The sequence below is a fragment of the Ascaphus truei genome, chromosome 5 (assembly GCF_040206685.1).
Source record: "Ascaphus truei isolate aAscTru1 chromosome 5, aAscTru1.hap1, whole genome shotgun sequence".
In the NCBI taxonomy this organism is placed as follows: Eukaryota; Metazoa; Chordata; class Amphibia; order Anura; family Ascaphidae; genus Ascaphus; species Ascaphus truei.
This window is the reverse complement of record NC_134487.1, coordinates 142,863,899-142,891,648: the sequence shown is the minus strand read 5'-3', so window position 1 is coordinate 142,891,648 and position 27,750 is coordinate 142,863,899. Positions and strand designations below refer to the sequence as shown.

At 39.9% G+C, this 27,750-nt stretch overlaps 1 protein-coding gene and 1 long non-coding RNA gene across 3 annotated transcripts in view; one reads left to right on the top strand and one right to left on the bottom strand.

The window, feature by feature from the left end:
• Positions 1-1,177: 1,177 nt before the first annotated feature.
• Positions 1,178-27,568, top strand: LOC142495467 (uncharacterized). Its single transcript, XR_012801743.1, has 3 exons — positions 1,178-1,526; positions 2,306-2,386; positions 26,918-27,568. It is a non-coding gene; the product is annotated as an uncharacterized LOC142495467 (long non-coding RNA).
• Positions 17,175-27,750, bottom strand: part of CPEB4 (cytoplasmic polyadenylation element binding protein 4) — an 86,850-nt gene continuing 76,274 nt past the window's right edge. For both annotated transcript variants that reach the window (XM_075601006.1, XM_075601007.1), the window contains 3 exons: positions 27,192-27,306; positions 25,502-25,683; positions 17,175-20,611 (listed from right to left, as the gene is read on the bottom strand). In XM_075601006.1, the coding sequence (XP_075457121.1) occupies positions 20,384-20,611; positions 25,502-25,683; positions 27,192-27,306 (525 nt within the window). In that variant the 3' untranslated portion in view covers positions 17,175-20,383. The remainder of the gene's footprint in view (positions 20,612-25,501; positions 25,684-27,191; positions 27,307-27,750) is intronic.

Genomic DNA, 27,750 nt, shown 5'->3' with positions numbered 1-27,750 from the left:
GGTCCCCCCCGCAAGTATCTGTTTATTCATTTATCCTACTGTTGTGAAGTCTATAGCACTACGCATTTACATGGTCTGCTTTATTTAAACAGGGACATGTCCCTGTTACAGAGATATTAAATAGTACACCACCGCAAACTCACCTTAGCAAACTAGACACCTCCTACAATGTACCTACAACACACCCCTGCGAAATGCTCCAAAATGACTAGATTGGCTCTCCCTTGAGTCTAGACACAAGGTAAATGTTTCGTGTCTTCCCTTCAAATACTTTCTGGCCAACCAACCCGTCTATCTGACAAAGCTCCTCACTCCTACTACATGCAGCTCTTATCACCTGAGATCTGACTCCAAAACACTGTTCACGGTCTCAAGGTTCAACAAAGAATCCGGCCGCTCCTCCTTCTCTTACCGTGCACCCCAAAACTGGAACATCCTACCAGACACTTTCAAAGCCACCACCAGTTTAAGTTCTTTCAAGACCTCAGCTGTCTCACATTTTAATACTCTGATGTCCATATTCAAGGAAGTTCCTATGGAGTACAATGCACATCCCCTTTATTGGCTGAGACACACCTCTCCCTCCTAGTGTTGCCCTATCTTAAATAAGGAACACATTCCCTAACTGTAAAACAACATAGGTGACCATACATCACTACACATATAGTTCTACATTTAAACAGGACATACTCTATATACAATGAGATCCCCGATCTCTTACTCTCTTCCTGGGAACCACCCTCTAGAACCTTCTACAGTTCTATATATACTCACTAGTGACATCACAGGTCACCATGCCTACAGTGGGAGTGTCTAGAAATATACTTAATATCTTGTACCAGATGAGAGGCTAAACACCTTCTAGAAAATGGGTGGCTAAGTATGTGCCTAGTACCTCCTACCATTTGATGAGACAGAACGTTACCTTGCAGCAACCCACACAGTTAACCCTCTAAGGCCCTTAACCCCTTAAGTGATCAAAGTAATCCCAAAGGAGGGTTACATCTACTAAGTGTGGCCTGTGTTCCCTGGTTTGGCTTTTACCTCCGCTGCAGCTTGGGAGAAAGGAGGTTGCTGCGGAGTCAGGTGACTAGGCTTGGCCAATGGAGTATTAGGATTCTTTGCTGAGGCAGTTGTTACAGTTGGTGCTCTGAGGGCTTGCTGTCAGATGGAGCTGGGACACAGCTAGGGGAGGTTGTATAGGTGCAGGGTCTGTGACCCTCTGTACTAGGCCAGAGATCCCTTAGGCCCCAGTTAGGCCCCAACTCACCCTAGATTGTGGCTGCTTTAGGGAAGGCCCCTTCATTTAGGGATCCTGCCTTTTTAATGATTAGCCAGCTTAGGGCCACAGTGGTTTCATTTGAACTATTGCTGCTGCAGTCTGTGACCAGACTGCCAGAGAGGGAGCGACCATCATTGCGGAAATCACTCCACAGGGAGACATCCCATCCAGCGGAGGATATCGTTGTATCGGCGGATCCCCTGCTTCTTGTTGTTAGTGCGCCCGTTGTGGACATACCCGGCAGGTACCATTCACCAAACGTGCACCAACACCAGTATAGTAAGGTGCTGATCACGCCAGAGGGGTGGGCATCTTTTGGGGACACTTATTGGGTGAAGTAACCAAAGGACACATCTGGTACTGTGGACACGGTGTGGGGATACATGGTGGTGGGACAACGCCCTGGGCGGCGAGGTATAGCTGTAACCATTAGTATTGCTATTGCCTGTATGTGGTTTATGGTTATTGCTCACAGTAAATGTTATTATTGTTATTCTTATAATCTGTGGACTATTATTAATAGTTCCTGCTCGGGTTATCCCATCCAACTGGGATCCCGTGCAGGTGGAGGCGCTGCCACTAAGTATATTTGTTACCCTAGGCTCCCAGTAGCGGAGGCTCAGATCCCGACAGCACGTTAGAGGGAAAAAGGGCTACATAAGTAACACCCACAGTATATTTTACTTAATACAGTAGTTAGGGGCTCAGAGCTTAATGTTCCTAGAATGTTGCAGCAATTGCAACACTGCATTGATCAAGGAGGAGTTGAAGAAAAGTTTTTACAAATGCTAAAATTAAAATGATGGCCAATTCAGGAATCTAAGCAAACCTATTTTCACCAAACAAAAGACTACTGGATTATTTCAATCGTATTTTTTAAACACAACTCGAACGATAAAGAAAAAATAAATCTATAACATAAACATATTTTTTCAAGTTAAGTGGGACTACATTTATTAATGGGAGAAAATAAAGAACTGTCATGTGCCTTAGTTTAGATTTGTTTGTATTTTTATAACATAGGTAATCTATTCTGTGTTTTTCCTTGCATCGGAAAGAATGAGATTTGTTATCCCTGCTGGACAGAATTCCAAAGAGTCATAGGTAAGTCTTTGGTCATTTTACCTACTACTCTGCTGAGTTACTGCCCATGACAAGCTTGCCTTTTACAGAGACCATATCTAGTTGAGTTCAGTCCCTATCATGTCTATGTTCCCCTGAGGCCTGCTCGTATTGGCTTTGCCCAGAATCGATAATGTGCATCTATTTTAAACTGGGACGTGAAAAAGAAAGACTTTTCACTGCTTTTGTTTTTTATTTCTATATGTTCAGATTTCTATGCTGTTGTAACATCTCAGCTCTCACCCAGAAAACCTCTAACATCCTTTATGAGAGAAGCTGCAGCTTTCAGGTTGAGATGTTTTCAGTCTAGCACTGTGGCATGAAATGTTAATGCAGCCTTGGTTGGCTACCTACTCACACATGACCCCGTTGCCATGACAACCCACAGAGCTCCAAGAAAGGGAAAGGCATTGTTATTAACAATTAATATGTCATTTCTAATATCACACCCACAGGCATTCTTTTGCAGTGTATCACAGATACATCGAGAATGTTCTCGTCTTGTGTCCACTATTGACCTTTGTATAAAATACTTGTCAATTCCACGTCATGATGGATTTTCTCTGTCCTTGTTTTGTGGCCAAAACAGTATATTTTCCATGATAAAAGCCACGTTGATTACGCTGCACTCTACAGGGAATGAGCAGCAAATCAAGGACTTTATCAGCTTATTTAGTATCATTTGGAGCCACTTTAATATCTTTGGTTTTAGATTACAATCTGCTCTAAGTGAAGCAGCCCCCACCTACTGTATCTGCAGTTAGATTATCCATATGTTATATTGTGATGCATGTCATTCTCTTTCCTTTCCCGTTATACTGCAATATTGAATGTGATGGCGACTCTTAAACAATAATAAAAGAATATCCAGACCATGTTCAGGACATGCCCGGCAGACATCGCCCTGATTCTCTAGTAATCATTACGGTTTATCTGGTAAAAAAAAATGCAGTCAGAAGCTAAATCAAATACCAGGACTTCAACAGAGGAGAGAAGTGCCTTCGCAGTCACAGCCGCAGCCTGGCATGTTGTGTCATCTCAATGCAGTAGAAATGAGGGCAGAGAAAATCCACCTCTGAACATTTTATTGATTTTAGAATGGAGACCATTGTAGGAGAGTTTGCAGAGCAACATCTGTCACGGAAGAGCTGTCGGTGCCAGATCATCCTGGCCACTTACATCTGATTGCATGCAGTGGGAGATCTGTTAATACCTCCACAGAGAGAGGGGAAAAGATTAAGAACAATTGCAAATGTGATAAATACCACTCAGAAGATGACACTTGCACACTAATATGAGATCATCATCTGCATTCCAATGCAAAGAACAGTCACTTGTCACAATTCCAAAAATGTTTCTGCTCATATCTGTCAAATGTAAAGGAAAAAACTTGTTAATCAAGTTAAAAGCAAATGAACAGGCACATATTCACACTACCTTAGGGCTGTTATATACAGCATGAAGCCGTGCGGCCGGGCGTGCCTATGCGAACGCACGTGCCGCATGCTTTTTATATGCATACTGTGTGAGTATACAGTGTTGAATATACAGTGTTTGTGTGTGTGTGTGTGTGTGTGTGTGTGTGTATGTATGTGTATGTATGTGTAATTTATTATTTATTAAAAAAAAAACATTGGTAGAAATAATATATTTATTACATTTGTGTAGACACAAATACATACACACACACACACACATATACATACACACACATATACATACACACACACACATATACATACATTCAGAGCCGGTAGTGGCGTGAAAAGATTAATTTCTTCATCTTCGCCGCTGTCTGTCGGCTCCCCGCTCCCTGCCGTGCACACGCGCGACGCTTGTATAGAAAGGCTGATGTCAGCCAACTAAAATTCCGCGCGCACGCACGGCATAGCACGCGCACAGCGTAGCACGCGCACGGCACTATAGAACGTGCCTTAAACTTGAAAAAAAATGATGGTCCATGGCAGATTTTAAAGGCTTTAACCTCAAAAGAATGTTTTATTGTTGTTTCCATGTTAAAAAAAAAAAATCAACAATAGATTTTAAATTGCTTTAATACATTCATTTTTGTTAAGTGACTTCCACCTGGGTTAAGATATGCTCACATTGCTAGTGTCTTGAACCAGCTGTGAATTGCACTAAATTGCCATTCCACACTTAACAGTTTCCCATTGTACATTGGTCTAAGCAGAGGAACAAAGTGCTCCACATAATGAAGAATTCATATTTCTAAAGCTACTTACATGGCCAACTAAATACATTTTTAGAAGGCTACCTACATGGCTACTTAAAGGCAGGAGGCACTGTGCCTAAAAATACTGATATCCAAAGCTGTTAGCTTATACCCTGGTCTCATATTTATCAATGTCAAATCTCCAGGTAAGAGATGGTGCCCTGTGCTTTGTCCACCCAATGTGGTACATAAAATCAGAAATGTGTATATGCAAAGTAGAATCTATACAGGTTTTACATTGTGGCCTTGTAAATATATGAATGCGAGTGGCACAGAAGCATGGAGAAACATGTCCCGCTTATCAGTTGCAGTATTCCAACATACTACGCATGTAATCAGTACAGTAGTTATGATACAGCTCATACACAACACAATACCATTACAATGAGAAGTCATAGAAACTTAACAGTTGCTCAATAACTGGAGCTCACACTCCATTGTTGGGAAAACCTGTATTGTGCAGCCCCTTGCAGAAATATATTGCATGCCGAACTAATATAAAATGTTGATGGATACTATTGACCCAAGGATGACTACAAACAAACAGCAGCATGGATGTGTGTGCATTAATATTGTATGACACTGATATTGAAGCCGGGCGGTCTTTACTGCCAAGCATCTCAGCATATGAAATGTATAGGTTAGTGACTCATACAATATGATACCTGACTGCAACAATCAAGAGCACAAATTACAGTTTTCCTTTGCTGTTTTTAACTCATTTTATATAAAAAGGATAATACCGGAGTTATTTGTCCCTTAAAGAAAGTTAAGGAGCTAACAGAGGGAAGCCAAAGTACAATGTCAGGATAAGGAAGGTAAGAATGAGAACATGTTGAAAGGACTGTACTCACAGATCTATTTTTTGCGCAAAGCTAAGTATGTATAATGGTCACCCAAACTATTAATAAAATTGAAGTGGTGTGAATATGGAAAAATAACACCAGGTTGGCAAATGATGCTGGCCCCTATGACTGGGGATCACTAATACTACTACTGAGGAGCAGAGAAAGCAGACCTGAAGATGTAATGAAAAACTGGGGGAGGTAGAAGGGGACACCCCATCATTGAACCAGCATGGTATATTTCAGAATTACTAGATCAGTAATTCTCATCCTTTTTTTTTGAGAAGGGGCACCCCTGAAGGATTTTTAAAGTCTCTGGACAAAGTTCTTTCAGACCTCACTCATCCCCACCTCGCTTACACGCAACCTACTCACCCTCCTTTTAACAATTACACACCGATCACACTCACCCACCCTCTTCTTACACAACATTTATTCTCAACAGACTCCAAATGTACCCCCCCCTTCTCACACAGTACAAACACCCACTTTCTTAATCATATATGACACACACCTCCCCCAATCCACATAAAGCACAAACCTCCCTCACCCTTCCCACAGACAGCCATCACACTGTCCTACCCACACAGAGCCCTCACTACGTCCCTATTTACTCCCACCTTCCCACCCACCTAAACAAGTCAGCTGTTCGGCAGGCACGTCCTAAGCTGTCTGGAGATGGAGAATAATGTATGTCTCCTATGTGCCAGACTGTGAGGATCGGGCGCAGGCTCCGCCCCGTCAAGCTCTGGTCACCTGATTGGCTCCAGCCTCGTTCCTGCCTGCTGTGCAGCTCTGCACCTGATTGGCTGTCCCTGCTATTTATGCTCAGCCTCTTCAACCAGAATGTTGTCTGAGCATTATGACTTGTGATCTTGTGCTGGTCGCAAGCACTCTGTCTCGCCTTGCCTTGTGGTTGCCCTGCCTTGCCGTGTTCTGACTTTGCTGACTTCTCCTACCCTCAACCCGGCTTGTGACCCCTACGATCCATACCTCTCCAATCCTTGACCCTGGCTAGTGACCCTATGATCCATACCTCTCCAATCCTCGACCTCGGCTAAGTGACCCCTATGATCCGCTCCTCTCCTACCCCGACCCGGCTATCCTTGACTACAAAACTTGAAATCCGGACGCAGCTTCGCAGCTCTAGGTCGGTGTATCCAATCCCCCCCCTCCCCTCGACCTCGCGTTACCGTCCAGTTTGCAGCGAGCTCCCATTACACCGACAGAGAGGAAGGGAAAATAGCAGCCTTTACATTTACAGGCAGCGCTGAATCTACCAACTGACTGCACTGAGCAGCCAGCAAAGGGTCGCGGCACACCCGGGTTCCGCAACACCCTGAGCACACTAAACTAGACAGACAAGAAGCACATACATATTTACAGCCATATTAGGGTTCGGAAAATGACATCTCTACTAGTGTACATTGGAGAGACAAATAACGGATTGCATGTGATTATGGCAGAGGTAGTTTGCTACTTGGGACTGAATTAACCTCATAGCTAAGGGCTCAGTTATCTGTACACCAACAACCACCTGCTTAGCAAGGAGTCACAGAGGAAGCTTCCTATTAGAGATTAGGTCAAACAGGTTATGGACTCTAATACATACAATGAAGATTTAATATGTCACATAACACCGCTAATGAATGAAGTCCTCAAAGACTGCAATGTTAAACCTTAAGTGTATAATTTAAACCTGTTTCAACAAAATGTTTAGTTCACTAACAAAGGAAACATTAAAATGTAAATGAAAATCAGTTTTATACCAATTCACATTTGTTAGTTTCCCTTCCTTTATAACTGCTAAACACAGCAATGAGTTGAAGCAAAGGGGTTAAAGGCTGTTTTATGCCAACCAAATGAGTGAGCTCAGCTGTATCTATTTATTTTATGCAGTGGAAGACATGATGTCATCCATTTCTTTCATCTGGGCCATCAAGAGCTTTTATTCCTCTTTAATTTCCTGTGGCCAGCAGAATGCCTTTTGGACAGCGGTCTGACTGAGCAAGCTTTCAATCCACTGGGCACCATTCCCTATGTGCTCTGACAAAGAGATAAGCAATTTTTAGTGTATTGTCTGAACACTTGTCTATGAAACAAAATATATAGGTATTGTACAGTTTCTACGAGGTGGGAAAGTTAACGCATGCTATGCCAAATCAAGCTACAATTTCTACATCACTTACTCTGTTATATATACACTATAACAGCATATCACAAATGTTCCATACTGGTACTGGTAATGCTTCCACAATGTATAATGCAAGCATGGACAAAGACATGGGTCATATGTCACATCTGTATTTGAGCAGAGAGAATATTGAAGATATCAGGGAGGATGGTGGAGTATTATTTGTTCCCTGGCTAAAAAGGTCAACTTTATAGTTTCTTTTCTTTAGTATGTCGCACACCTGGGAGAAAAAAATACTGACAATGTAATGTGTGGGATTTTTAGAGCTTGCAGACAGATTTATTTAATAAAAATATCCCATGTGAGGACATTCACATGTCTCAGACAGGTCTGCGCCTTTCACCATTATGTCCTAGCATACAGTGCTTCCACTGCAGCCAGGGATTCTGGGAAATGACATGCAAATGAGCACTCACCGTGTGTCACCTTTTGATTTATTTAATGTGTGATATTATTAAACCAATCCAATGATTTGGCGAACTACATGACGAGGTCACTTGCAGTAGTGAAATAGTTATGATAATTATTTTACACTGAAATAAAATGGTCACATACTGCTCAATGAGGCCAAAATCCCTGGTGAAAACTGCCACAACTGTTAGTTTTAAAAAAGACTTTCAAAACATTTTTAAGCTTCTTGCATTGGACTTGACCTTTTTTTAAGGATGTGGCAATGATATTTGGTAGTGATTTGTACCTAGAACAAGTAGTTATAATAAGCCCCATGGGAAACAATAGTTTTGCTGCCTAATAGATCAATATGTATACTACAGTATGAGTTCCAAGAAGAAGAAGAAAAGAGCTCCATATTATAGCAGCTTAATATTTATGTAAGTGCACAATGATCATCTTTGTTCCCCGACAGTTTCTTTAAGGCAAGACAAATATACCTGTACATAATAAGTTGCATACATAACGAGCTGCTGCGCAGAAACATGTAACCTGTAACAAAAAAGGGAGGCAATAAGCCCACCCCCCCCCCTCGTCCCTGCGGCTCAACCCACACCCATTAGAAGGAAACAGACACACCAGTGACCATCATCCCAACCCGCATAATGGAGAATGTTATAACAAGGTCAGGCAGGGATCCGGCACCGCTCTGCCTTTTAAAGCTAACCAAGGTCCCCAGACTAGGGAAAAATGTATGGGACTTCTCCCTTAGAAAAGCTCTTCTTTCCATTGTTAACACATACTGTAGAACACCCTAGATTTTATAACACTTGCGCCTGGAATTGTTTTTTTGTTACAGCACGTAGTGATACAGCGCCTGGTTGCCAGGAGAATATGTGACATGAGTTTCTGAGAATAGTTCGGCGAATTGGGGGAGGAGGGGCTTGCCCAAAAAGGGTCTGAATCTACGGGTGGTTCAACAAGGGACTTTATAAGAGTAAAAAACTGCCTCAATAGTGGGAGTCTAAACTGGGCCGAACCACCAGATGTGTGAGATGGAGCCGTTTTGGCCACAGCCATGAAAACGAAGAGAGGACATGGTACTATTAACAGCATGCAGGGATAAGATACCACCTAAACAGCAGTTTATATACATTCTCTTTAATGACTGTGTATATAGAGTTCATGGCAGCAGCTTCACAGTTCCACTCCACATCTAAAGAATCCCTTAACTCAGCCTCCAGCTTCGGCATATATAGACATTTAGTGGTGGGTTCAACATTTTTAGTGAGTGATAAATTGTGGAGATCAGCCTCTTTTCAAGTTATCTGGAGTTATCAGCGAGCCATTATAGCAAGTTTATGTTGGCCTGGGCACATATGTACATCTAGCATACATTTGTACAGCAGAGACTGCGACTATTCTAACACAAACCAGTGGCAATCGCCAAAAAGACCCAGGTACACCCAGGTACATGCTGGATACATGCCTTAAACTTGCCTTAAACTAGACACAGCATTTCTGCATTGATTAATGGCCCATCATATTAACAGCGGGGGTCCCTGGCAGTCTCATTCAAACTCAATGGGACTGCCAGGGACCCCTGCTGTGTTAATCCTATGGGTCATTAGTCAATGCAGAAATGCCTTAAACTTGCCTTAAACTAGCCAGGTTACACCCAGCACATACCCAGAATGTAACCGGGCTAGTTTAAGGCAAACTTTAGAATAGTCGTGGTCTCGCCTGTACATATATATATAACATGTACATAAATATAATTCTCGATGTCCACCCAATCTCTCGAGTACCTCTTGGAGTTGCACAAAAGCATCTGTCCCAGTTGGGATACGTGTAAATATTTCAGAAGATTAGGGACAGCTAAGCCATCTGAAGCAGGGAGCCTCCTTTATTTCTTTGTTTGACACTGGGATAGGTAGTGTGTGGATAGGTACATTAACCTAGGCAAGAGATTCATCTTGACTAAAGCGATTTTGCCTATCCAGGAAGTACAGTATTTGCTCCATGATTCAAGATCTCTTCAAATCCCTTATCAGTTTAGGATAATTGTACCCATAGAGAAATTTGCACAATTTAGAAATATTAATCCCAAGATAAGGGAGAAGGTCTTCATGCAATGAAACATCAAAATTGATACTGATAAATTTGAGGAGATGATTTATATTCGATCGTAACAACTTTGATTAGTTAATCTTGAAGCCTGAGATTAAGATCTTGAAATAGGTTAGGAAGAGCAGTGAAAGGTTTGGATAGTCAGCAATATGTCATCCGCAAAGAGAGACACCTTATATTCCTTATTGCCTATCGGAATGTCAAAAATATTGGGGCTTTGCCTGATTAATACAGCAAGGGGCTCAATGGAACGAGTAAACAGGAGAGGAGAAAGGGGACACCCCTTTTGGCCCTGTACTCAACCGCAGTGATCGCTCCCCCCCCCACCTGGTATTCAGCGTCAAATGATTCCGCATTGTCATGGCGATGTGCTGTCAAATGACGTCACGGGGTCATGTGACATGACGTCACATGACCCCGCAGCGTCATTTCACGGCGCATCGCCTGAAGCCACCGGAGAGAAGGTAAGTGAGTAAGTTACAGAGGCCTTGCGCGTTCCCCAGCGTTTACTTTAAATGCTTTGGAGAAGAGCATGGGACTCCTGCAACCACCGCGCTCACCCAAAAAATGATTGTGCTCCCCAGTTTGCACACTCCTGCCCTATAGGTTAAGTCCACAGTCCTTCACACATTGTCTGGGTGAAGCCTGGAGGGGAAAAATCCCATTTGATCATGATGTGCTAAAATTGGCATGAGCTCATTTAAACGATTGGCCAAGATCTTTGCATAGAGCTTAATTTTTGTGTTGAGGGAAATTGGGCGATAACTGGCACAGGTGGTGGGGTCCTTAACTTTCTTCATGATTAACACAATGTTAGCTGTGGCCATTGCTTCAGGAACTAGTGCCCCGTCCAATAATCTGTTAAATAAAGCGTGAGATGGGGAATCAAGAATAACTGCACATTTGTATGTAGGCGTTGGAGAAACCAGCTGGGCCTGGGGATTGACATTTTTTTTTTTTAATTCTTTCATTGCCATAGCTCTCGCCATCAGAGATAGGCTCATTGAGTTTCGTTCTTTGGTCAGAGAGTTTTGTTTCGGAAGCGGACAGGAGCTTAGGAAGGAACACAACCTTGGCTGTATCTTTTTTGTAGGATCAACTTATTTTCCTATCATAAGATTTTGGTAAAATATTTGAAATCACCGATTTTAATGGGTCATACATCAGGGAACAGTTTTATAATCTAATGGCATGTATATTATGAGCGGAAAAGGAAGTGCTTTGTTTTATGGCTTTATTGCCTTACGTAGAATTTCTAGGAGGTCCAACGCATGAGAATACAAATTCTATAAGTTGAGAACGTTTTGAATCACTATTATCGTAGTGGTAGTCAGTGAAGGTAGCTAAAAAACTTATGAGCATTGTATCATCTCACCCATACAGAACAGGCAGCAACCAAGATATTGGGATCCAGTCTAGTTATCGATTATTCACAGAACACACCTCACATCAGATTTCTACCTTCTCTGGATTAGTATTCAGTGTTCTCTCCATTACCAAGACCTCTGACATTCAAGGATCAATACATTTTTACACACTAAGAAAACCAATGTGGTATTATCACACAAGAATTTAACCAAGCAGGGATTTATCTAAATTATAGTTTGTTTTTTTCTGGGTGCACTACACTTGGTCTACTTACCTTGGATTTTATATATTTGTAATATCTTTCACTATTTGGCAAATTTGTTGCATTGCACTGTTTTTTGTTCACATTTTTTGTAGAGTAGCTGATATACCCGACGTTGTCCGTGATGTAATGTTCTGCCTCCCCCATCCTCCCTCTCAACTCCCTTCCCCCCCTCTTCACAGCTGTTCCGGCTTCCCCTCCCTCTCTCCTGACTCACTCTCTCCCCCCCCCTCTCCTGACTGAATACCACCCCCCGCTTGTCCGCTGTGCGCCATCTTACCGGGGGCAGCTGCAGGAGGAAGGGGGTCCTTCCGGAGGCTGCCTGCCCACTGCCTGTCCCCCCGCCGGGGAGGGAAGTGAGCGTTGGTGGCTGGGGCAGGAGGGCCGTGCCGCGCTTCCCGTCCGTCCGGGAGCCGGTGGGGGGGAGGGAGAGAGAGGGAGGGAGAGTTGGGTGACGTCATAGAGCCGGGTGACGTCATAGAGCCACCAATCTGATTGGCCAGAGGCTGAGGACCAATCAGATTCACCGCAGCTAGTACCAACCTTTCGATTTTATATATTAAGATAAGAATAAAAGCAAAGTATTATTTAGGTTTGTAGGAGTTCCCCAAAGTGAATGCTTTCTGATGGCAGATCTGCGTTTCTTTAATATTCCCCCATCCTGTTTGACATTTCATTCACCAGGGCGCACCCCTGTGCTGTAGGTTGCATCAGAGGAGAGAGTGTACCTGTTACATTTTCATAAAACAAAAGAGGATATACTCGGTGACTAGTGATAATGTCCATACGTAGTGTGATGGTCACACACTGGTGTAATATACAACTCTTTTACGGTTTTACTGCAGGGGATTGTCATTGGAAGCTGTCATTATGACAATTATTGTCGTTACATTGTACTGTTATAGTATTTGTTTTTATATATTTTTAAAATAAATATACCTTCTTTTTTTCCATTTACCTGTCACTTTTATTTAATTACTCTGACGTTCCTATTTAGCACAAAACTTTGTGCTTTTCAACTACCTGACAGTATTATGCTATATACAGTATGTTTTTATCTCGTATCCTGCATTGGGAATCCATCATCACTTAATTCTGATTGCTGCAACCAGGACATTTGTCTAGAACTGTTGTATATTACACCAGTGTGACCATCATCACACTACATAAGGACTTATCACTAGTCGCCGAGTATATCCTCTTTTGTATAGTGTTTATCGGGCGTAGGTAGTCTTTTATACTTAATGGCAGCCACCCTTCACTAATTCATTGTGAACATTTGGGTATTCACTTAAATATATATTTTGTTAGCACTACAATATCCCGTTACATTTTCATATTACTCTAAATATTTGATCATTACTTGTGGGATACCTAGTGAGTGGCTCTATCCTTGTAAATAAGTGTATTGCATGGCCTAAGATAAATCTTATGATTAACTTTGAGCTGCGCTGACTGCCAATAGCTCAATGTTAGGCTATTCAAATACATCTGCCCTAATAATGGCTTTATATTCATCCCATATAGTAGAAAAGGGTCGGTGCTGTTGGATTAAAAAAAAAAGTTTATGTTCGTTCTCCAATTCAAGTATCAGGAACACATTGTCTAACTGTACAAAGGGGAGCCAGATTGGAGATTAAAATATCACCCATTGCACCCATGTTGCTAGAAATACCCGCCTATGAGACCAGTGATGTTAAGTGTGCATCTACCAGAAAAAAATTAAATGCAAGAATACGAAGTGTGAAGAACTGAAAAAAAATGTATTGTCCCTGGCTGAGGGATAATGGTTTCTCAAGTTATCCATTATTTGTAGGTCCTTCAAAAAATCTACTAAAACCTTTGATTCTCTTGGGGCCTTTGGATTTGGGGTGCTTCCTCTGAGAACAGGATCTATCAGATTTCCTTTTCAGGACCGTATTGAAGTCGCCCCCTACTAGGAGTACCCCCTTAATTGAGAAATTGTTTTTGTAGAAGTGAACTTTAGAGGAATTTAGGGAATAGACATTTGCCAAAGTGACGTGAAACGCTCCAAGCATGCCAACCGGCTAAATAAACCTGCCCTCCCTATCCTTCTTTAAAGTTGAGTGAGGATTTGCTTGGGGAAATGGTTTATGAAATTATTGTGTCTTTTAAAAGAAAACTATGAGGGCAAGCTAGAACCTTAAATACAGGAAAGGTTTTATTAACATGACTAAGGCCCTCATTTAATTTACTGTGAAGCTGTGTAATTTGCACCAGTCTAATTATCTGTGCCAGCATTGGAACCTGGAAGAGTGCATTAAAATACACTTCATTGCGTTGATACATAGATTTGCTCAAAATTTGAATTCTATGGTATCTATGTATTTATAATGGTCACCCAAACTATTCAAATTGAAGTGGTCTGAATATGAAAAATGTAAGAACATCTGATCTGCTTTCATAATTACATAGAACAAATATATAAAAATAAGCTTTGTAGATAAGCAAACAAAAATGCACATTCATAGAGTTAAAAGTTTTATTCATTCAACATCTCACATTACAAATATTTAAAAATTATATGCATACTTGTATAAATAGTCATTTGCAAACTATTTAATAACATTAATTTTTCACTAGCACTTCAACAAATGAACTCTTTAAAAAAAGGAACTTGTGTTATATAACTTAATTAGAGTAGAACATACAAAAATATGAACTTAAACGTGAAAATGACTTTAATAAAAAAATGAATTACCTTTATTTAAAATGCTATAATAAATACTACAACCTCCCCATACACAGTAAAAACTATGTGTAAATTCAGCCAAGTGGTACAATTAACTGACATACTTAAATAACTTTTTTTCCTTCTGATAAATGAGCAATACACTGGAAAAGAAGATAACATTAGGGATTAGTAAAAACTAGACACCCACTTGTTAATAGTTTCACTTCCAAAAAATATAACAAAGGAATCTGATGAAAATTATAAAAACTAATTATGCTTTTTAAATTTAAAAATATAAAAAATAAAACAGTTGAATACAATATTGTCCCAATTCTTACAATGTTATCAATCACAGTAGCTTTAACCGTTGCAGTGCTGGAGGGCCCTGAAACACATGTGTCCCAGGCCCCTTCAATGCTGCAGGGGTTGAAAGAAGGTAACAAAATAACGCCAATGACCAAAACCTCTTTTATTCAATTTTTTTTTAAAAAATAATCTCAGTTTTACATTAGTAGAAAGATTGATTTCTGATTCTTTTCTTTAGAAACACCAGCAAGAAAGAGGATTACTAGAACAGTAGAAAACGACATCTTTTAAATGCCTGCAATTAAAAACAATGAAGAATTACACTGCAAAGATCTTTCAAAAGTCAGAAATAAGTATTGCACATAACAACTTGAAGGTCAACTTGCCACAATTTATTATCACATTCAAGTTTTAAATCACCTTTTAACAGAAGGCTTAAATCTTCAAAAAAAATAAAATAAAAAAAAAAAACAAAAAAAAAAAACAAAGAGGGTGGGATCATCAAGCCTTTCCAACAGCATTCTCTCTTCAATGTTAAAGTCATTCACTGCAAACGTTTTAACTTGCATTATGCAGAGGTCTGTGTATGGAGAAGTATATACTAGGCCAAAGCATTGGGCAGTGAGGGTTTCATCACGTTAACACAATCAGCAACGCGGTTTGCTTTACAGTGCAGAAAATAACCATGTTAACACCCTGTGATGTGATGCGTGAACCCCTCTGCTGCTGAAGGGAACTGCTCTGCCTGGCAGACCCTTTCAGCAAAACGCAGGTTTTGGAAAAACAAAAAAAGAATAAATAAATAACTCTTGGCATGTGACGGGACCCAAGGGGCTTATGCTATAAATCACATGCTTATTCCCCAGCTAATAAACTGAGGTGCCAACTATGGGCCTGAAAGGCGATCGATTATCTGATAGCATACATTTTACTAAAGCCACGTATCCATGTAATGGCAACTCCGAGCGCACAGTAAGTTCATGGTACTTTATGCTCTGTAAATTAAAGTGTTACCAAGTCATCTGTAAACACGCTTTTCACACAATAACAACAAGTGAATATTAGTAGAATAACAATATTTTTTTTCCTTATATTAGTCATGCATACTAACATTACACATCTGGTACCAGAAGTTCTGGTTTTATTTCTTATAATTTTTTTTATTTTTATTTTTTTAAATTGAACTTTAATTTACCTTTCAAAACAGCAGAAATATTTCTGCATTAAAAACACCTAACATTAATTGTGTTAATATTTAAAATGGCTAAACATTCACCAAACAAAAAGGTCTGCAATTGTGTATAATTTTTATTCTTTAAAAAACAAAAAAAAAACAAAACATGAAGCTGAATACATTTTCAGTTGTTACTTTATTAAATTTCTATGCTACTTTTTTTTTGTTTTTCCAAGGGACTAAAAGACAAGATTAAATTGTCACATTCATGCTGTTTTTTGTTTTTTTTACCTCTTAGGATTAGATCTAGTAAATCTTTAAATTAAATATACACCAAATGTTTGGTGTGGGCTAGGATATTTGAAGCAACATGCTTCTGTTTCTCTGCAGATTCTAAAGTAGCATTACCAGTGCACGACATCCATCGTTCAAAATGTATGCAGAGCACTGAAATGTATAAAAAGCAGAATATAAGAAAATAAAAATTTATTAAAATTATTTATCTTAAAAAATGAAGTTATATGAAGATCTCTCCGTAATAAAAGTACAAAAAGCTACTCTTTGCAATATGAAAAATTGAGGTATTGCATAAAGAGATATCCCGCCAGTGAAAAGTGGGCCTAAATGCGCACTGCTGGAAACAGAAGATATATAAAATTAGTGCATAACAAGTGTACAATATGTGCATGACAAAAATAAGTTAGCTACAAAAACACTGTACCGAATTTCAGCAGGTCATGTACAAAGGGGGAAAAAAGGAAAATATTCTTCAAAGCTAGCTTCCAAACAGTGTTTTGTTTTCTGGAGGGTTAACCTTTTCCCTGCTGGGGTAGAGAGTACAAAGTCAACTCCAGGCTCAAAGGGGCTCACCCCATTTCTGGGGCATGCAATACACTGCTGAGCATTGTGTTACACATCCCGGCAGCAAAAAGATTAAATCATTACCACTGTTTACTGGTAGGAATGGCACTCTAGCACACCCCAAGCCACCTACAAGCGCTTCCAAAGCATAAAAAGCTTAAAACAAATGATTTGCCTGGAGTTCTCCATCTCAGCAGAAAGGATTGTGAGAATTCCTTGACCGGCTGTATTACAAGAGCACCCACTGTAGAAATTATTTATTTTTTTATGTTTGTCATTGTTGTTCAGGGATTGGTTTTAAGAGCAGCTCCCTTTTCTAGACTTCAGTATTCTTCAGCAAATGTCTCCATTTTGAACTTTTTTTTTTTTTAACATAACCCCTCTGTTGCCAGTCATATGCAATAGGACACTCAGGGGGTACAGCGCTTAACGGGAGTGGGGAGCATTGTTTATTTAATGTTAATGCTGAGGGGAAGGACAATTGTTTTGCTTTCTAAAACCCAAATACCAGAACATCTTATTTTAAAACAAGCCTGTTTCTGGAAGGCAGCAAGGAAGGGGGGTTATAACAGATGGGCTCTAGATTCAAGAGATTAGCAGCAGTGCTGAAGCAAGTCTTTGGTTTTCACAACCTATGATAGTGAAATAGCATGGTTTGAAGCAATGTCCTCAATTTTCAGTTCTTTTCTTTCTGAACACTGCTACCCGGTTATGTGATCACTATTTAAAGCATCAGTCAATTATAGGGTGTTTCCAACACTCCTTTTGTTGTGTGACTTCAGCTAGAATTAATTGTAACCCTTTATCTACCAAATCATTGCAATGCATTGCATGCCCCAGGCAGCAAAAGGGTTAGGATAGAAGTTTATAATGTATTACATTTTAACTTTGAATCAGAGCCTTAAAAAAAACATCACTATATATCACAGCAGCTACACAAATGCATCAGGATGTTTTTTGTTGCCTTGCTAATGCACTGTTATTTTGGACCAACAGGTACTAAACCTGCATGGCTCAAATCTCTGACTCAAATAGTTGTGGTAGTAGGTACCCTCAATAAGTTTTTATACTCGCCTTTTAAATATCTTGTTAGATTTGTGTGCACGGTGTTGAAGCATAGCCCGATTCCAAATATGTTACTATGTATAGCAGCATCAACGTCTTACGCAATAAGATGGTATCTAGCTCTGCTTCCAGTAATTCTGTGCACGAGTTAGCTTATTGTAAACTGGACATTTATTTATTTAACACCTAAAAACTGCAGAAACCTTTCTGCCCTGATCCCTTCGCTCAGTGCTGCAGGAGTAAGCTGCAGCTGATGAGGATCTGAAAAATAAGGGTGAACTGAAATGATACATTTAACCCTTTCATCCTCAAGAACATCGCATACTTTGCCTGTGTTTTATATAAGCAGATGTGCAACTAGGGGTTACAGACCAAATATTCTGTGCGATAGCAAGATTAGCAGCTTACTAAAACCTCGTAGCTCAACAAGGCTAAGCATTTATGGTATGAATGGGGTTCAATGCTAATTGAAGTCAGTTCTAGCCCCATTAATGCTTTAAAATGGATTGCCAGCCCTACTGGTACTGAAGGGGTTAAGGCATCAATAGATTATTGCTTAACCTCTTCAGTGCAAAAGGGGCTTGCAGCCTTTGTACTTAATTGGTCAAAAGGCATGTTCTGTTTAAGTTGGGTTTAGCATGTTTATTATGGGGGGTAATTCAATAAAATCCAGAGGCCGAACACAGTGATTGGGCAAAAAATAATGAAAAATCACGAATCAAGTCTAGGGTTGTTTTGTGATTGGCCGCCTCACAAAATTACCCACTAAATGTTTAAAGAGGACACTTCACATTGCTGTTACTTGCCGTACCAAGCTGAAGGAAAAGATGGCACGGCATTACTTTTCACAAGTGACAAGTAGATAGCTGGGGTTATGCAAAAAGTGGCAGCAATGGGGCAAGACTGCATTGTGAACATCTCCCATTGTGTGCAAAGCAATTACGGATGACTTGAGGGAGCGCAATACAGTACAATATTTCTATTTTCTATGCTTTCTGCTTGCTCACAACACTGAGGAGGCTCACCAAGTTCAAAGCGTCACTGTAGATCAGACAGCAAGCTCTACTTGGTCCCTAAACAATGCCGGTGTGTAAAGTGACTATGTGGAGGGAAGCCCTTCATTAGCCCCTTATCTGCTAAAGGGTCTGCAACACTGTTGATTGCTGTACGGTTTTGACTGGTGACTAAAGTTTGCCGACGTTCACAAGGAACTTACTCTTAGGCAGCAAAGGGGTTAAGCAGAAGAATGGGCTCCTCTTTTAGTCAAAATTCAAGACTAAATAAGTAGAAACATCTAATTCCATCCTTGAGGTATCTTTCAAGTTTTCCGTGTCAAAATGGAGAGCAAGAGCTGGCACCTGACGTAGGTTTAAGTAAATTAGGACTATAGAGATATATATTAAGCATAAAAAAAATAAAAATCTATACATTTGTTCTTTCGGAGAGGAAATTCCTGCCTTCTGTAACTTATCTTTTTTTTCTTTGAGCTTTGGTAGGAGTTTCAGGGGCATAGGGGCTATGACTGATTTTGCTCTTAAAACTTTTTTTTTTTACTTTCTTTTTTTGTTTTTTCACTGAAAAAATAAATAAATAAGTGCACTCCCCTCAGTAGTAACTTCACTCAACATTTACATTCTTAAAAAGCTCAAATGCAAATAGATCACTGTTAAAATACTTCAGAGCTCTAGGGAGATTTAGCCAGTTCTGGAGATGTCAACAAATAAAAAAAATAAAAAAAAACAATATACAGATATGTAAATATCGGAGGCATCTGCCATTTTTTGAGCCTTCAAATCTTCCCAAAGGACTGGAAAAAGTAATTTACAATGCTGCTTTAACTTTACTCATGCAATTCATTTCCATTGCTCTTTGCTTTTAATAGGCAACTGCTAACTTTTCCACTACATGTTAAAAAAAAAAAAAAAGAATAAAATAAATAGAAAACAAAAAATTCTCACCTAGTAAAAAATAAACTGTGTCAAACAGATCCATAGTGTTATTGTGGTTGCGTGGTTGCATGGTTACATTAACAGTATTCTTGTAATTTTTTATTTAACAATAATTTAATTAAAAAAAATACTCTATTGTTTTGTTTTCTTTTTTCTTGCTCAATAGTTTTCTTATTTTACGCTCCCCTCAGAGTTAAAAAATTAAATAAAAATAATAATTGTTGCACAGTCTCCCTGCTCCCTTGGTTTTCGATGAGGACAGCATGAAACTTGCATGCATCAGATTGATATCGTTATGAACAAAGAAGGCGTTCCAATACAGTTCTCAATGACACAAGACTCTACAAAATACCTATGGTGTAGGTCATTCTTTCGTTATACTATTGTTAAAATACAGACTACGACAAGAGGACATGCGTTCCTAAAGATGGTAGGGGAAGGGAGGTTAGGAGAACAGAAGAGTGCACTTATTTGGATGCTTGCGAGGTGAGCTAAGCAACGTGTCGCTCAATTCCAGCGGAATGAAATATGCCTCGGGCGATCTCCTCCCTCCTTCACCAGCGGCTTGTGGAACTCCCGGCCGGCACGTGAATGGATAGCAGCCCAGCAATATTCACAGTAATACTGCAGACAGGTAACGTTAGCACAGAAGAACGGAGCAAATTTGCCACTGCAGCGAGCGCCTTGACACTCATCACATAGCTGATCATCCAAGACATATGGCTTCACTTCCACCTGCCGGCAGACAATGAGAGGGAAGGTGTTTAAAGCAGCAAATCGAAACAAATACATTAACAAACCGCAAAATACAGGCCCTTACATGAACTTGTAACTGTGAGACCTGATCCTTTATTTGGCACTGCTGGTCATATTTGTGAAAATATTGTATGCTATATGGGTATGTTTACATGTCACCTGTGTGCCTTTACTGTCAGTGTAATGTTATCTTGGTCATGAGGACACACCAAATTACTGCTAAATAAAATCAGCAGGTTACTTGATGTAATTCAGTGGAGTCGGTAAACAAGCGAAATGTTCAATTTTGGTGCAAGAGGTGGATACACAGAATCGTCATCAACGATGGTACACCAATTTATGCATTTAGAAATAGAGATAGTACTACAAGTAGTTACACTTAGAAGAGCATTTTAATTTACATTTTTAATGTAACCATGTATTCTCATCACAACTCTGTGACCAGGACATACTTGAATACGAGGTAACACAATTACTTCCTGGTAAAACATTTTTATAAATAAATGTACATTTGCACATTTCATGCATTTCCAAAGGTCTAATCAGAGACATTGTGAAGATAAAACGTGCAGTGCCTTCAATTATCAAAATGACGCAGTGGCCTTAATTCTACATCTTAGCTGAAAGTGTTTTTTTATTTAATAAATCACGCACACACGCACACACAGTATAGAACGGCCCTAAGGAGGGAGAGAGAGTGTGCAGCTGCAAAGTTAGTGGCCATCTGCAGATTGTGTGTGTAACTGCAGTTTCTGTCTAGTATGTGTGTGTCAGTGTGGCATCAGCGTGTGAGTAGCAGCAGCAGCAGCGTTTATGGGTGTAGCAGCAGCATTTGTGTGTGCGGTGTGCTGTTGTGCGTGTGTACCAGCAGCAGCAGAGTTTGTGTGTAGCAGCTGTGTGTGTGTGTGTGTGTGTATATATGTGTATATATGTGTACACTTTTTTTTACCCACCATAACCTTAATAGTGGTGGTGATTACCTACTCTTATCTCATTTGAGCAAATGTCAGCAAGCCAACCTCACACTGATGATACCCATCAAGGTTGAAACATGTCTGTGAGTGGGTTAACTGACTTTGCATCTCCCAAGTCCTTGCTTAAAAGCAGTGTTTAAAGCAGCATGCATTGGCTAAGGGTTGCTCATGTAATGTGAGCATGAGATAAAAAGTGGCACTGTGTGCTCATTTGCATGTCATTTCCCAGAATCCCTTGCTGCAGTGGAAGTGCTGTTTGCTGGGTGATAATGGTGAAAGACACGGTTGCAGACCTGTCTAAGACATGCAAATGAATATACAGGAATATTTACAGTTGCTATATATATATATATATATATATATATATATATATATATATATAAAATCAACCCCACACTGATGAGACCCATTAAGGTCGAAACAGCTGTCTGAGGGTGGTTTTCTGGGTATGCACCTTAACCCTGGCTGTGCTCAAAGCTGTGACCATGCAGCAAGCTTAAGCCTATAGGGAACCATGTTAAAAATGGTTTTTGAAGCAAAAAGTGGCAGTGTGTGCTCATTTGCATGTCATTTCCCAGAATCCCTTGCTGCAGTGGAAGTGCTGTGTGCTGGGTGATAATGGGGAAAGGCGGGGTTGCAGACCTGCCTAAGACATGCAGATGAGCATACAGTTGTATTTACATTTGTGTATATATATATATATATATATATATATATATATATATATATATATATATATATATATATATATATATATATATATATAGAAAAATATAAGAAAAAAAAGCGCCAAATCCTAGTGCATTACTGTGCAAAATAGATATATTTAATTCCCAAAAATCTCAATAAAAATGAACTCACAAACATAAAACAATTAAAAGCATTGTATGAGTAATACTCATGCTCCTAGGACCAGGAAACGCTGCTTTGCTGCTGTAGTCCCTCCGTGACTCCACTGGAACAGATTGCTGCCTCCGTTGTTCACTGCCTGCAGGAACTGACGTATCAGGCACTCCACGATGGTCTCTCCCCCGGTATACACCAAACAGTTGATCTTTAGTTCCCACCGGGGACGGTTGAAGTCGCGGACCAGCGGGTGACGTCACGGGAACAGTTCTAATTACCGGACCGGTATAGATACTCAGCAGTTCAATGGCAAGCGTTGCAAAGTCCACTGCACACCTTCCCTACGCGTTTCATCTGATTTACAGACTTCTTCAGGGGAGGTCTGTAAATCAGATGAAACGCGTAGGGAAGGTGTGCAGTGGACTTTGCAACGCTTGCCATTGAACTGCTGAGTATCTATACCGGTCCGGTAATTAGAACTGTTCCCGTGACGTCACCCGCTGGTCCGCGACTTCAACCGTCCCCGGTGGGAACTAAAGATCAACTGTTTGGTGTATACCGGGGGAGAGACCATCGTGGAGTGCCTGATACGTCAGTTCCTGCAGGCAGTGAATAACGGAGGCAGCAATCTGTTCCAGTGGAGTCACGGAGGGACTACAGCAGCAAAGCAGCGTTTCCTGGTCCTAGGAGCATGAGTATTACTCATACAATGCTTTTAATTGTTTTATGTTTGTGAGTTAATTTTTATTGAGATTTTTAGGAATTAAATATATCTATTTTGCACAGTAATGCACTAGGATTTGGTGCTTTTTTTCCTTATATTTTTCTATGCAGGTGGAGAGGGAGGTCGTTGTGCCCTTTTAAGAAGCTGCCTGTTGGTCCTAATAGTGCCACTGTCACTCCCCAATTATTGGACCTATTTGTTGGACTCTAGAGGACTATCTGCATTGAGCAGATTAAGGCAAAGTTCACAGCACCACACAATAATTTTTTTTGTATAATTGTATGTTTTTAGCTTTTTTATATTGGACATTCACAGTGCATTTTTGGTATATTAATTAATTTCATTATTTAGGATATATTGCATTGGTATATCATTATATCAATTCATTAATACCATGTTGATGTATTTATGATTTATTATCGGTTTAATTAATTTTATATATCCTATACTTCTGGCGTTCCACACACGAGCGCAGACCCCCATTGTATATATATATATATATATATATATATATAGCTGCAGTGTGTGTGTGTGTATAGAGCTGCAATGTGTGCGCGCGTGTGTACACAGAGGGGGCGGAAGTGGTGGATATAGTTAGCTGCAGTGTAAGTGTATATAGAGGTGGTTTAATGCATTTACCATTTTATTTTAAATAAAAAAAAATCTATATAAACTACACAAAAGTGTCTATTTATGAAAAAAGCCTACATTTAGCCTATAATAGTAATAATCCCCTCAGAACAGGGCATTACTGGCCAATAATGCCCTGGCTAGGTTAAAGTCCCTCGGGCCTTCAACTCTTCCAGCCAGGGCAATACTGGCCAGTAATGCCCTGTTCTGAGGGGATTATTACTTAATTGAATGTGAAGTCGCTGCTGATGCCGTTTCAGGTTTGCAAACAGCAAGAAGATCCTATTTGACTGCCACCGCAAAGATTTCTAAAAAAAGCACACCGTTTTGTAGCCATTTACAATGAACAAATTCAAACACAATTTAGGGGTACTACATTATAATGAAAGCAAAGCAGCAGCAGGCTTGCATCATATATTCCTCCTTTTGCATGATGGCAACCCAACTCAGAGCCGGATTGGTGAACTTTTCAAGTTTACCTCACAACCTCATGCAGTGAGAAAGCTGTAAAACGAAGGATGGTGAAGGAACAAATTTGGCCTTCATGAAGTAGGGGAAAAGTACAAATGGAGTATACCGCAAACATTAAAAATAGCCATAAAAAATAATACTGTATACTGATCTTTCCTAGATAGTAGGAAAGTCAGCTTGTACACATACATTCTTTATACTGCATATTAGTCAGTAGTAAGAGGTTCTGAGCATGAGCTGATTCTGTTGCTGTGTGTACATATTTTAGTTTCCCAGTTTTTTTTAAGAATCACAAGCACTCAGCAATTGCAACATTAATATCCTAAGTAACGTAACCACATGGATCAAGATACAGATTTGTGCAATGATGCCTAACGGACAGAGTCAAATATATATCACAATGTCCACACAATCAGTGGTAGTTCTGTTACAAAATATATACGTTACATAGTTATATGGTAGATGAGGTAGAAAAGAGACCTACGTCCATCAAGTTCAACTTATGCTAAATTAGACAGATACTTATCCAATTTTTGTACTTTTAGTATATTGATACAGAGGAAGGCAAACAAAACCCCCAGTGAAACGGCCTCTAATGATGTCTCATAAGGGGAAATATAAATTCATTCCCGACTCCAAATATTGGCAAACAGATTACTCCCTGGATCAACATCCTTCCCATGTTTACATATTTGGTATATCCCTGTACAGCAGGGCCCCGCTTCTCAGCGTTCCGCCAATACGGCGGTGCCGAGAAGGGGGCCGCCATGTCGCCGCATGCGCAGAATGGGCTGTCCAGGGGTCGCACATGCGTGGAATGGAGGGGTTTCCTTCTGTCGCGCATGCGCAGAACGGCGCATTGCCAGTCTGCGCATGCGCACCTAACAAAAATCGCCGGTTCCACTTTCCAGCGATTTTCGCTTTCCGGCGGGTCCTCAGAACGGAACCCGCCGTATTAGTGGGGCCCTCCTGTATATCTTTCCTTTCTAAGAAGATATCCAACCATTGATGTACTTCTTACCATTCAAAGTCAATGTAAATGGTAATCCTTATTTGACTTTTTTCTACGGTGTCCTGTTAACTCCTTTGATCCAATTAAGACATTACATACATGACCATGTGATGCATTTCAGGCTGTGTTAATAAAATGTGTCACAGATAATGCAATCACCTAAAATAGGTGACCAAACACTGCATCCTCCCAATAAACACACAATGACTCACCCGTTTATCTATTTCTCCATGCTGCAGTTGAACAAAGCGGGCGCTGATAGCAGCTATGTAACTCTGTTGATTGGAGAAGGCGACCCGCCCGGCTCCTTTTGGATACTTCAGCTCAGGGTCTGTGTCTATGCCGGCGTAGCACACTCCTCCGTAAAGGCGGTCCATGATCATTGCCAGCTCCACTGTAACGGACAAGGGGAAAAGATGAGTTTGCCTTTGACATAATAAAACATATGAGTGTTGTACAAAGTATTCTTGCAACAGAGGTTATTTCTAAACACATCTAAATACCCAGCATGTCAACAAAGTTGAAGGCATTAAATTGGTTCAATTATATTCGCAAATGTTGGAACGAGAAAGAAGACTGCAATGTAAATATAATAAACCATAGTAGGCAAGATAAAGAAGGCTGAAAATATATGTGACTTTCAGGGCAATTCTGCATCCTCAATTCCTATTCCACCCATCACTGTTACCCAGAAACATGGTGTCACTTCTTTCTTTTGTCTATAAAAGATATCTGTTGCTTGGTAATATGATAAACATGTCATTTTGATATTAAAATACAGAAAATGTATTTGCTCTAAGAGCACTGACGATCTATGTTTTTGCACAGGGAAGAAATAGACAAATGACCTTGTTATATACATGCTCATTTTACTGTTAAATGGAGTGATAACATTGGAGTAGTAGATTTTGCACCAGATCAATAAGGAAAATATAGTCACCTCTCGTACCTCAAAGCACCATTTGAAGATGCTGTATATTACTGCATTAACTATAAAACAGTTCAGCTATTATAACGCTTGTACAGTATATTCTTTTCCCTCAAGTATATTTCCACAAATGTCAAGGTGTTTCCAAGGATCAAAACAGATGGACTTGCAGAAAACAAATAAATGTTTGGCTTGCATACATCCTTAAGTTTATTCTCCTCAAAGAAAAGGGAGGTTGGTTTTGGTATATATAATAAACGTAAAAACATGGCACTTTGTAACCTCTTTACTATCCGGCAGTCCTACAAAGAATGTCAAAACCTTCACTCAGGAAGTCCCATTGTTTTAGGAAGTCCAACAGATCGATTGCCTCTGAATAAATCATGTGGTTGGTTTAATATTTCAGGAGGTATTTTATTTCCTATGTTAAAACCAATGCATGATTATCCATTTGCAATTCTTCTTCATTGTTCCTACCTACCACAAGATATTTTGTTGGTGGGAAATGGGACACAAAGCTATTTACACTATAAAGCCTCTTTTGCTGCACTGCAAAACAGTATTATTGGTCCCTGTAGGGGTCATAGATTATATAATTTATGCAACTGCTAAAATGTTTACTTTTTTATATTTCTCCTTTTAATCTGATTAGTGACCAATTATTGACATCGTTCAGTGTTTTATTGTTCATTTTTTTTAGTTCACAGACAAATTAACTGAGCAACTAAAGACTGCAAGACTGTCTTAAATGAGCTGCAACACAGGTACTTCTGACTACAATCTCACTTGGGGCCTCCTAAACCAAGCTCTAAAAACGTGCAGGCTTGGGATAAAGTGACACTATATTAAATGCTAATGTATTGCCTCTTCACTGCAGCTGTTAGCCTTTCATTAATTAATGACATCCACCAGTTCTTGCCGAGTCATGGTGAAATGCAGCAGAACATTTACATGCAGAGCTACCAGCCACATACCAGCTCGCAGGGGTCGCGGGACGCCTCCAACAAAAATGGTTTTCCGTGGGTCAAGAGGCTGCGAGCCGTCCATCACAAAGTCACTGTCACTGAGGTTCCAGGGACGGATCTGAACCTGTGAAACACACTTCATAATATGACATATGCACACTTGTTGAGTGCCTACTGTGTACATAATGGACCTACAATTGTGTACATTTGCATGGGGATTGAGATAGATAGATATAATAAAAAACGAAAGGGATCTCCCTTCTGTTCTTGAACAAGGTGTATATATAAATATCAGATTCCCAAAAAGTATATTGAAATACATTTTAAAGGTTAGTTTGCAAATATGGTAAGGTCAAATATGAGTCCACTCCACCCTTTTTTGGTAGAATGCCTACAAGTTCAGTAAGAATAAAAGGTTTGCTATGAGTGTGATTACAATTGTTTTTTATGCCCGTTCAAAACTTTTATTGTACATCTGTTTATTACTAATTTATTCCTGGTCAGAAATATTACATGCAAACTACAGTATTCTCCACTGTAAATACTGATAAGCAGTGGGAAAAGGTGA